Below are 13,094 nucleotides of genomic sequence, written 5' to 3'. Positions count from 1 at the left end.
TATATATATATATTCTCTTAAATTTTAATTAAGTATTACAAAAATACTTATCTCTTTTATCTTGCAAAATAAATAACTTTTCTAATTTGAATCGTAAAAATCCATTAATTAACTTTAAGATATAATCAATGTTGATATGATTATAAAAAGATGATTATAATTTATAAAAGAAACTAATTTATATGTATTTTTAAAATCTTTTGGAATGTCACAATAAATATATTCTTATTTTATTGTTTAAAAATTTGATCAATCATGTGCAGCTCTTTTTCTAATCTAAAAAGGCATAACGTTTCACCGAAAGAAACTCACTATGTTCTTATCATCGTTATCGTCAACGGTCGTTGAAACATCAAAGGGAATGATTCGCGTTTAAGGACCTCCGTCTGCTGACATAATTAACGGAAGCAACGTCGTTTTCTCACGAAGTGATTCGCGGGGGTTGCGAAAATAAAAAGAGGATTCTGAGGGAGAAAGAAGAAGAAAGAGATGTCGACAACTGGCTAAGTCGCGGTTGTTTCGTATCTCTATCTCGTATCTCTCTCTTCGTTCACCTTCATTCTTGTCGTCCCTTTTCAGTATCTGTATTCTACGTCTTATCGCACGCTCCTCGTTTCCGTGAAATGTTTTCACTTCTAGTTGCGGAATTCTTGAAAATGCAACATACGATAGCGTTTTCCAGCCCTCTCTTTATTTCTTCTATTCTCTTTCTCTGTACAGCTCTCTCTTTCTTTGAAAATTATTTTCGCTTTACTATTCGGACGCGCGAATGCTGAAAACTGAAAAAACATGACATCTGTCGTAATATTTTTCTAACATTGTAGTTGTCACGTCCTTTACATTAATTTAAAAATAAAAAGGAAAAGAAATGTGAGAGTATAAAAATGTTATTTGTAAAAGTATAGTGTTCAACTTTTAAATGTCACCTCTTTCTAATTTACAACTTGTAAATATGAGTGTTACCCCTTTATTTCTTAATTTTAACTATTTATCTTTTTCTTTATTATATTTGTTGATTTAATAATATTCTATTTTTAATTGTGGGAAAATTTTCAAGTAACTCTTTATAGAAACATTTTGGACTTGAGAAGTCAACAATTTTTAGAAATCGCATATTATAAAAGTGGAAATTCCTTAGTATTCTTTCGTCGCGAGTCTTTTCTTTCGATTAAAGGACAATGCCATCACTATCCCCGCGTTTCTTCGCGAGGCTATCTCTCCAGCCGTGACCATAACTGCGCCATCATTTACACTTAGTCCCCTTTAGAGCAGCACCGGGGTAGCGCCGAGATAGAGCGGTCGCGTATCTTTAATTAAAAGAGGCGCTCACCATCTACTTACCCCGACACCGAAATAAAAAGACGCGGCCGTGTGTACAGGGGGTGTCGTGATATTAAAACATCGCGCGCGTGCGCGAGCCTGAAAGGCTTGGGGTAAATAAAGATGTTACACCATTCTTAACAGCCAATCGGTAAAGATAAGATCCCGCGCGCCCAGCTGATTCGGTATGTCCTCTTCTTTCCCATTTACTTAAAATCGGATTTTCTCATTATCTCTCGTAGTCATTTAACTTAATTTAAAAAAATATATAACATCGTAAAATGGGAATAAAGTTAGTTTTTAAATTTAGAGTTGATATACTTGCTCGACGATTTTTTTTTTGTAATTCAATTATAATCTGTATTTTTCATACTAAAGTAAAAGATGTAAGATGTGTGTTATGTTTATTTGAATTATAAAATTAAATACGAAATTTTATATCCACTTTTTGTAATATTATATAAAATATAAAGTAATGTAAATTCTTATTGCACAATTAAAATATACATTGTAAATTTTTATTCTTCTGAAAAAGGTCAAAGTATCTTTTTTGTGTAATCTTATATTTTATCATATTTTGTTCATTTATATGCTTATTTTGTTAATTACATTATTAAAATAATAAAATTATAGTTAATATAAACAAAATAAACATCAGATTTATAATATATATGTATGATATAACTCTGTTAATAAGTTAAATGCTTGTAATGGAATAGATGGTGAAAAGAAAAGTGCGAGAAATGAAGACGAGATTGAAAAGAAAGATCCAACGGAAACTCATAAAAAAAATTATGCCTAAATTTATTATCATCTTCCGATCATATATACAAAAGTGATGCTCTGATAAAGATCAACAATGTTTTCAATCTAAAGAACATATCACGCCTTCTTAATTTAAACCATTCAGAATTTTTTCACATCAACATATAAAATTTGACCTATTTCTTTACACATTCTTAATTTGCGTATTCTTAGTTTCTCATTCTATTTTTTACTCGCATCTCTAAGAAGTCTTTGTTATGAGACTTCTGTCGTATACGTTATGTTATGTTACAATTACAAGATTACAACTTGATATTTTTCAGCGTTAGTTTTAGTTTTATTTAACTTCTAATTTTATTTAATTCTATTTAACTTCTAATTTAACTTCTAATTTTATTTAACTTTTAATTTTACAATTACAACATTTAATAAAAATTTTTATTTTTATTTATTTTGGCCCATCATTAAATATTCGTGAAAAATGATTCATGTAAAATTGTAATTTTGTTAATTCTACATTTTATACGCAACAAATGTCTACATATGTTAAACATTATTATATTACGAAATCTTATTCAAATTTGTCGTTTTTTTTCTTTTTTTTTCTTTTTTTGTTTTTTTTTTTGTAATTACCGGACTATATCGCATGCCTTTATTTATCCATATAAAAGTGCCATACTTAATGAGGCTGTTATGCGGACAAAACGCGAAAATTACACAAACGCAATTATAGACACTATATCGAATAATGTCCGCGTCTGCCAGAGGAAATCACGGCGGAATCATCCAATTAACGAAATACCTAATTTTCAATGAAATTCCCATTATATTGCATATGGGGATAAGCTTTAATATTAAAGCATTTTATTAAAACGTAAAATATTAAAACACTGTAATGCATCCAGTGCTCGTCAAATAGCGTCCGTGTTTGTACTGCAAACGTTTCGTGCGCATTTGCAGCTCGGAAACAAATTATATCATTTCCTACCCTGCTTACCACCGTCGCAATCGGTAAATATTCCATCGTACAAGCAGGAATTTAAAAGTCATCGCTAACCGTATAGTTGATGACATTTATCGATATTATAATACTGAAGATATAATGAAAATGAACGTTATCTCATTATTGTTGTGATCGAAAGAATTTATTATGAAATAAAAATGTTCTCTTTTTTATTTTTTTATCAATATATTATTTTACAGAGATTGTATCATATAATTAATAGTCTCTGCACAAAGTGAACTTATACAAATATAAGTACGTATTCTATAAAATAATAATTAATATTTTTTATTCAGTTATTAATTGTTTAAATTGATGCTTTAAAAGCATTATATAATAAATGAAAAATGATTTTTTTTAAACCTTCACACTTTGTTCCTTTTTATAGAATATAAATCATAAATTATTTTTATTTTGTGACTGAGAAAGAAACAGAGAGAGAAAAGTAGATTTTATTTTTAAAAATCTGTTAGTAAATTATTTTCCAGTAAAAAGCTTTATTTTTTCAAACATGAATAATTATTATTATAAAAAAATATAAAATAATAAAGCAGCTATATGTAAAAAAATAAATTATTTTTGACATAAGAATGTCGGTGTATTTGATATATAAACAAACCGTCTCTTCTCTTTTCCGGAAATCGCGAGAACATCGCAAGTTCCATCGTCTATTTTTACAAGTCGATCCTTGAGGGTCAAGATTTGTGAGGGCGAGGGAGATGCCTCTGTCTTTGCGCTGTCGACGTGAAACATTTGTCGCGATCAAATACTCATGGTTCTCGGCATCACCGGATCGTCTTTTGTCAAAACAAACGAACCAATTGCTCTCAAGTTATATTCAAACGATAAAAATGAAAGATTAATTTGTTTTATTTTATATTATTATTTATTTTATATTTCTACTTTTCTTACACGACACTTTTTTTTAATAATGTGCTTTTACATATTTGATATTTTGAAGCCATTTATTTTTGTAAAATCGTAAAAAATTGATGAGAGATTAAAACAAAAATCTTTGCGAGTTGTCTGTTATATGTCGCAAATTCTTTTTATTTTTTTAGAAGACGTCAATGTTTGATGTTGTCATCAGAAAATAGCGGCAGGTGCACTCAGCAGCAGTTTATTTTCGTACGTTCTATGGAATTCATGTCAGGATGCAATATTTTTTTCTGATTTATATTTTTAATTACATTACTTATGTAATTAGTAAAGCTTCTTTGTTAATAAAAAGCAAGATGCAATTATAAATTAGAGTTTTAATTCATTATTTTATACTCGTATAATTGATAGATGTAGAATAAATTTTATACAACAATAAATTATGTAAAAATTAATTTATGTCAATGATTTTCATATATATGTTCCAGATATATTAGATTTTAATAAAATTTCATATATATGTTCCAGATATATTAGATTTTAATAAAATTTTTACAAAGAATAATTATGAGTAATTTATTATCTATTAATATTTTATATGCAAATAATATATTAACAAAAATATAAACGAGAGAAAGGCAAAATAGGATTTTCAGTTACAAAATTATTGTGAAAGTAGTATCTAATCAACTAACGTGACACAAAACTCAAGAATTCTCATTAAAAAGCAAAAACACATTAAAAATTACAGCAATGCGCTGATTAAAGCTTTCAAGAGCTTTCGACTAGCGTGTTTATCACCGGAAGGATGATGCGTTTTTAAACGTGATAATTCGATTTATCACTCGTCCTGACATCGATATCGTCGTATAAGTAGACATGTCTAACTAGATTTTCACGGTATCGCTCGTCAATCTATCCAATCTATTTATGGCGATTTGCAGCAGACGAAGAGCGATTTATTATTACAGGGAAGTGTAATTGGGAGATTTCATTGTGAGTAACGAAACTAATATTGAAACGATGATTATTCGAAATAGAAGGATCATGTAATTCGAGATATAAAAATGTATAAATCCCTTTTTTTAATGTCATGATTTTGCAAATATCATGACAGAAATAAATTTTCTTATATTATCTGAAAATAATATATTGTTATTTGCGTACATATAATTTATAAGTTTGAGAGAGAGAGAGAGAGAGAGATATTTATATAATTTACAAGTTTTTTGAAAGAATAAATTTTATTTATAATAATGATAAAAATTTTTAATAATTATTTAGTGAGCACTTCAAGATTCATGAATTACATAATAAAAAATTTTCTGAAACTATTGAAGTCTAGAATGATTTAACAATTAAGGAGACTCGATAAGAATATCTCCGATAGAAATTATTTACAATTAACTGATAAATCTCATCTCATTCCTTCTTTCGGATCAATTTTCTTCATCTCGTCATCACGATATTAATTCCGCCAACTTCCGTTACCCGGTGCTTCGTAAGACTAATCGCGATTATTACTCAGGAATTTTGAAGTATATGCAAAGTGTATGTACGCGTTCATGCGTCGTCAATTTTGCGTTATTTTAGGCAGGAGGAGAATCTCAGTAACTTGTACAATAAAATTCGAGGCATCCAATTATGCATAACGCGCCTAGATAGTATTCTTTGCGACCAAATTTTCGAATTTTTCATTCTTTTCGAAGCAAAAATTTGCTTCATGTGTTTTACAAAAATTATGAAAAGTGCTACTGTGTAAATAAATAACAAATTGACTTACAATTTAAAATTAATTTAATAAGAAATATTTGATAGGGCAAAGAAAAAATCAATTATGCAATTATAATAATATTTTTTGCTGGAATATTTTATAATTTCTAGAATTAAATATTTTGATATTTATACTTGAAGTTAATTAAATCAGCTAGAATGAATTAATTAATATAATCGTCACTTTTTTGTATATTGATTATTTCTTAATATTTTTCAATAGAATATTCGCATATATTTTCGTGTTATCTGGTACCATTATCATTACGATGTTATATAAATCAAGATACAATTTTAAATACAGCCATAAAGATAGCATGACACATTGATCATGCGATGTAAATGGAATTCCAGCGTGTTTCTTCGGGCCTCTTTGGCGTAAATTTTCAATATATGACAAATGTTCGCCGTGTTCGGTCTATGAATTGCTTGTAAATAATTTCGTCTATTATATCTAGTCGATAAATTTGAGCCGCAGTTGTAACATTGTCCCTAAAAGCCAACGCGCTTAGATTTCAATTTAGATTCGACAATTTAAACGCATCTCGACGACGTCGAGGACCGGAGATGTTGGAAAGCGCCTTGCTCTTCCGAGATAAACCATTCGAATAAAACTCGATGGTATCCGTTGATGGATGCATCGGGATGCATCGCGATCGCGACCCTAATCCCACCTTCTTCATCTGCAGTTATCATGCGTCTCGCGATAAATATTTACCGTCGTATAAAGGCTTTCGGCATTCTTACAACGCAACGAAACGTTATGAAGCCACCTTGAGATACGAGCGATTAACGCATAATTAAAATCAACCGAGAAGGAATCCGGCACTTCAGCATCGCGAACTTTTCCTATAAGTTTATGCATTTATCCTCGGTGGCCGAACCGCAGGATTCGCGGCGGTGCAGGCGGCGACAAGCTTTGACAATTAATTATGCATTCCCGTCAGAGTCTGGCGCGCGAGGCTCGAGATAGAACTACAGAAGTATCCCGCTGGATTACCGCGAGCACGCGGCCGTTTGCTCCATACCGCGCTTTTTCCTTCGTCCATCTTCTTCCTCTTCTCCTCTTCCCCTTCACCACGATTGCCTCTTTTCATCCTCTTCTTTTTTTTCTCTTTTATTCGCCGTTTTACGGGGCAATAAATTGCGAGTAAACGAGCCGGACTGCGTTGACCTACGACGGTGCGGTTTTCGTTTCGCGGCTCGTTTCTGAACTTAATGCGACACGCGCGCCTCGACGGCGAGGACGACTCCAAAAGTAATTACGACGCAAGTTGAATACTTTTTAAATCGCGTTAGCCAACGTCTTCCAAGAGGTGGTGTGGGCCCCCAGTGATCCCATTCCTCGAGCGCGCGCGCTGGCTAAATCCTCACTTCCGAGGACATCAAAGGCATCCTTTAAATGCATTTAATTGTCAAATAAAAGGGAATTACTTTCTTTTCATTCTGTTTTTCTTTTTGCTGAAAATTATTTCACGGATAATACTTTTCATTGACGCACAAGAACGGTATATACATTACTAAATAATGACACTTGCGTTTGTTTGAAAAATGAATGAGAAAAATGTGGAAGAATTGCCTAATTTGTAGCCTCTTCTACACTGTTAGATTAAAGGAGCGATGATTGAGGAGACAATCTGCTTCGTAGGATTATTTAATTTTTCGTAAAACTGTATTTGAAGATGGCTTAAAAAAAAGCCAAAACATATAATGTATATTTATGGTTTTAGTAAAATCAGTGTTTTAATAATTAAATTCTGTGTACACGAAGCTCCATGCCTGACTTTTATATGTTTGTTTTTTCATTTTTTTCAATTTTAAGAGCTTTGTTCGTCTATACAAAATATACGCGATAATACTTATTACTAGGGATGCATCGGATATCTGGAAAGTATCCGATATTATCCGGCACTTCTTTACTATCTTTACTATCTTTACTATCTGACCGGATAGCCGGATATCATTAAATCCGGGAATATATCCGGTTCAAATTGAATATTATTAATTGTCGATTTTTTCTTATACAAATATTTTCTAAAAATAAGTATGCATATTCATGATGCCATAATATCTCATACATTGTTGCAAAATTACAATCTTTTTCCCTATAGGCCCTTTTTTTAAGACACTTTCTCGGATTCCGGTGGGATATCCGGAAAATATCGAAATTGCCTTCTCGGATATCCGATCGGATACTGAATATCCGATATTATATTCTGTCTTGATATCCGATATTCGATAATTTTACGATCCGGTGCATCCCTATTTATTACTTGCTATTGAATTATATAAAAAATAGCAATATAATAGAAAACTGATTAAGAAACTTAAAAAGATTATCTCGCACATCTCTTATTTTACTAATTATTAATAAAGTCAATGAATAAATACTTTAGATAAAAATAATTGACATCTGAAATCTGTAAAATGATATCATCTTGAAATATCAAAGCTATTCTAATCTGAATTATTTTTATTTCAGGCAAAAAGAAATTCCCTTCGGATCCCTCTTGCTGCCCTGTATGCGGAGTGACAGTGAGACCTCAAGAACTAGAGCAACATTTTGCTCAAGAGCTCGATCGATTGTACAAGGTCTCCTCGGCATCTTCAAGACCTCGATCCTCGAGGTCGACCTTACCGCCGACGCATCCCCAAGATCATTCCCATGGCACGATGCTCCATGCCCCATCGGCGGCGGATGGCACCCCTCAGGGTAGATGGGAGACATACAAAAGGATCAAGGCCAACAGACAAGTAATGCATTCTTTATTTCCTGTTTTAAACTTGATTTGCATGTGCTCTTCGCTTCTTGTTTTTTACCTCTTGCCTTTTGTTTCTTCGTTTTTTGTTGTCTGAGATAAAAGTTGATAAATTTCCGAAGAAACAAGAAACACATGACAAGAAACGTGATTGTCAATAAACCGATCGCAAGGAAGGAAAAAGGCAAGAAATAAAAAAGAAAGCAAAGAGCACGTTATAAATCAGATTTTAATCTTTTATTAATCATGTGACGTCTTCTCGAATATAATTAATAATATAATTTCTCGAAGAAGCAAATTGAGAGATTCCGACATGATATGAGAAACGTGGTAACTACTAATTATAATAAAGATGTGCAAATTGCTATTTTTTTTATATATACAGGCCAGAATACGCGTTAAGAATCGAAAGCGAAAAGCGGACGAGGCGTCTTGTCCGGTTTGCAGTGAGAGATTGTCGGGCACTCCGGAGGAATTAAATCAACACGTCGACCGATGCCTGAATAAGCAGAACAATGGAAATCCAGCCGGGCAGAACGCGAATGTCGACGAGGAAGAAGTTGACGTTGAGGGCGACCCCGAATACGAAGAGTACGAGTGGGCTGGGCAAACAAGAGTGCGTGCCACTTCCATGCTCGTTGGTGGGTTTTCTGGTAAGTAATTTGCAGAGTTAAATTATACATATAGTTATTGATACATGCAGAATATTTACATTAAATTTACGGTTACGAAGCACACATAATACATAATTTTATTACATAATTTTACTTACTTAAAAACGCTGAATCGAATTAAATATTTTTTGCAAAAGCAAAAATAAAATAAATATATGTTAATTGTATAACAGAAAATTATGTAATCGTGTTATTTGCCTTTTGCATAAAAAAACGTTTTGTGAAGATTAATACGGAGCGATATTAACAAGATTTAAATTTCTATAGAAAAAAATATACTTTGTATTAATTGCGAATTTTTTTTCAAATAATTTTTTCAACAAATTATGCTGACGTTACATGCGCCAAAAATTTGCAACCTCAGTCTCGAATGCGTAGAGTGACACGGACTTTAGAGATCGCTATTCCTTCACTTCGCAGCCGCAGGCCTCGCCACTTCCTCGAGCAATCGTAGTGGTGCTAGGGGTGGAGGTAATCAGGAGGACGAAGATGTCGATCTGGTAGTCGATGGCGACGACGCCGCTGAGTTCGGTCCAGCTCAGTATTCCGAAGCGGACGTGGTCGCGCCGCGAGTCGATGGCACGCCGCGAGAACAGAAAGAACGGGACGCGCTTCGCGAGGCTGTTATCTCGCCGAACGCGCCGCACACGCCACAGCAGTTGACTCCTGACTCCGGATTGACGGCGCAGGGTCTGGTCGAAGTGAAGCCAGAGCCGGGTGCTGCAACACCCGTCGCCCAACAAAACGACCCCGACGAAGGTGCCTCCGGGTCGCCTAGGAGAGACGGCGATACGCCCGTCGTTGAGGCCCTTCGCGGCCGCATCCGCGAGCTCGAAGCTGAGATGCGCGGACAACCCTTTAAATGTCTCATTTGCATGGTGAGTTAATTAATCTCAACGATTATGAATAAAACGAAATTTCTAAATCGCATCTCTGATTTAAGAAATACTTAGGCATTTAGTTGTAAACTGAAAATTTGTGATTACAGAGGATTTAGTATTCTTAAATGTCTTTTTGATATGACACACCCGACTTTTTTTATATATTTTCCATTGCTTATAACTTTTTAATTAATAAAAATGCATATATTTTCTTAGCGTTATGTTCCTCGCTGTCTGACGTTTCATATGAAAAGATTAAGTTTTGAAGTAATTTGTAAAAGAACGTATTTTTTTAAATATTTTATATTATATTTAATATTTAATGTTACGTTAATGGTAGGAAATAATCAATATGTACCTATATTTTTAAGACAAGAAAACAAAGTCAAATTAAATAATACTGCTTGGAATTGAAATTTTACTGAAATTTTGCAGAACAATTTATCGTTTGAATAATATGCTTCGTGAAATGAATGAAATCGTAATAATAAAAATTAGGTTTCGCTCTCTGAAAACGATTATTGAACGTAAAAACTGAACCGATTAACTTTCGAACGCTAATATAGCAAATGATTGTAATTGAGTCACTGTAATTAGTTCATCGTTATAGATAACTTGCTGGTTTTAATATTGTGAAAAATCAAATTGGACATGCAAAAATAAGCCGGAAAAACGGCGCGCTTTATCGTATTTTATATTATTACGTATTTTATATTATTCCTTGTAATATTGCATTATACATATTATTTCATCACGTTTTATTCGTGATCTGAAAATGCGCATTTCGTAACTCGTAAATAATTGCGACATATAAAAGCCGTGCATAAAACTCGACTGTGTTTTTTTCCATCAACGATAGCTTGAAATATTTAGATAATCAAATAAAGTATTCTCTAATACCGCTCATATACGAATTAATGAAGGAACATTACATGTAATATTACGTTCAGTGTTTCCATCGTCGATGCGGTATTACCTGTCCACCAACTCGTAACAGGTTCGCGATCACGCGGAATAACTCGCGAGATAAGACTGCGATCTCGCTCGTAACGTGGTGGCAGTAAAACGCTAAAGGTATATCGACCTGCGGTTGTTATCAACCAGGATAAACAGGGCACATTTGTTGATCCAGGAGGAATGCCGCTTACATAACGGCCGTGAATAACGATCGCTTTAATTCGTCGCTTCATTTCCTGAAAAACCGCCGGAGAGAAATGCCAATTCAACTCGCAATGATCTCGCGATCGTTAACTCTTTCTTACATTATCGGCTGCACCGCATTTCGTCGCATCTTTGTCGCTCACGAGAAATTGGACTGGATATGGAATATCCTTTCCCCCTTCTCCACTGATTTGCATTAATCTAATGAGAAATTAAGATATTTCCTTTTTAATTTCGAGACGCGACTCATTTCGTAAACTTCAACAACAACAACAATTATCGTCGTACATTTGCCAATTAACTAAATTAGCGATGTAGTAAACCCTTATACGCGGTTATATCTTTTATATTGACACGCATATGAGAAGTGGAGAGTATTGGTGCAAGTGGATTTGCCAATTATTTTATTTATCGAATGTGTGAAAAATCTCCATTTCAGGAACAATACAAAAAGCCAGTCACTTCGGTTTGTTGCTGGCACGTACACTGCGAACAATGCTGGTTGCATACGCTGGTGAGTATTACCTGTTTATATGCTTTTGAACTTAGTTATTTTTCAGACGTTTGAAATAATTAAATTAAATTTTTTAAAACTTATAACTCTAGATGTACCACGCAACTTACAAAATAAAAATAGCTGTTGAAATTTCTGTAAACATTTCTATATATGTCAATATCCAAATAATCACACGAAAAGAATGATTTTTAAAATTTAGCTAAATATAGATCTGAAAATAATTTTGTTTGATATCAAAGTAATTATGTAGAACACTCAAGCTGGTTGCTATTATGGAATATCAAAATTTTTTGCAGCATTGCTCATCATGGTTGAATTTTCTACATAATTATTTTTTAATGGTCCAACAAAATTATTTTCAGATCTGTATCTACCTAAATTTTTAGATACTTCAGTAAAATCGTTCTTTTCATGTATAATTGCCAGATCGACCTCTGAATTTAATTTTCTTTCGTGAAACTAGCATTAATTTAATCGCCGATAAATATATTTAATGAAATTTACATGCTGGAATCCATTTTTATTCAAGTTTATTCAATTTTCTATGCTCTGATTCTTCTCCAAGTTTATGGCGAATTCTGTCAAATGACGACTTTGGTTCCGACAATTGTTGAGAAACGAGGGTTTTTTTATCGCTGTTACAGGGCGCGAAGAAACTCTGTCCGCAATGCAACATGATAACGTCACCATCCGATCTGCGACGCATCTACATGTGAACAATTCGGCTCAACGTCCCTGAGGATCTACATTCTCCACTCCAGGAATTCGGGATCAGCCGGGCAGCGTTATCAATGAGCGTTCCGCTCCTGTAAATATTTGTATATTTTTCTGCGTTACGTAAATTAACTCTCTAGGATTTTAACATGTACGTTTATGCATCTTAGAGCTAGTAAATTAACTCCGTTAGTTCTTAACGATCATCAATCGAGCGTCGCTTCAAGATCACCCGATGCAGTTTTGCGCATCTGCAACGATCGATATATTCACTTATACTTACGAACTCGCCGTCCCTTCCGAAAACTGTCAATTTTTCCGCGAATCTTGCCGTACTGTTCTACTTTTCATTGTTATATATTAAAATTGTAATTATAAACTAGTTATTTCTAATTATACAAATATCAATCCATTCTCAATGATTTTTCCGGATTGACAATGAATTTTTTAATCTTATTTTTTAAATATTTAATTTGATGTTTTTGCAATTTTTAAAGTTGAAATATTTGCATACGAAAATAATTCTTATTTTTATTGAGCAATCATTATATATTATACATGGAGATATTTTACTGGAGTATCCAAAAATTTAGATACAAATCTGAAAATAATTTTCTTAGACTATCAAAATTTTTAGGTAGAACACTC

The 13,094-nt window shown here is 33.0% G+C and overlaps 1 protein-coding gene across 1 annotated transcript in view; it reads left to right on the top strand.

Moving 5' to 3' along the window:
- LOC108691344 (E3 ubiquitin-protein ligase Rnf220-like) overlaps positions 1-12,773 on the top strand; it is a 166,066-nt gene extending 153,293 nt beyond the window's left edge. Inside the window, exons 6-10 of the mRNA XM_018199041.1 lie at positions 8,223-8,494; positions 8,885-9,152; positions 9,594-10,051; positions 11,655-11,729; positions 12,377-12,773. Coding sequence (XP_018054530.1) covers positions 8,223-8,494; positions 8,885-9,152; positions 9,594-10,051; positions 11,655-11,729; positions 12,377-12,448 — 1,145 coding nt within the window. The 3' untranslated portion in view covers positions 12,449-12,773. The remainder of the gene's footprint in view (positions 1-8,222; positions 8,495-8,884; positions 9,153-9,593; positions 10,052-11,654; positions 11,730-12,376) is intronic.
- Positions 12,774-13,094: the final 321 nt, after the last annotated feature.

The sequence above is a fragment of the Atta colombica genome, unplaced genomic scaffold, assembly GCF_001594045.1.
Source record: "Atta colombica isolate Treedump-2 unplaced genomic scaffold, Acol1.0 scaffold46, whole genome shotgun sequence".
Lineage (NCBI taxonomy): Eukaryota > Metazoa > Arthropoda > Insecta > Hymenoptera > Formicidae > Atta > Atta colombica.
This window is presented reverse-complemented; position numbering and strand designations above follow the sequence as displayed.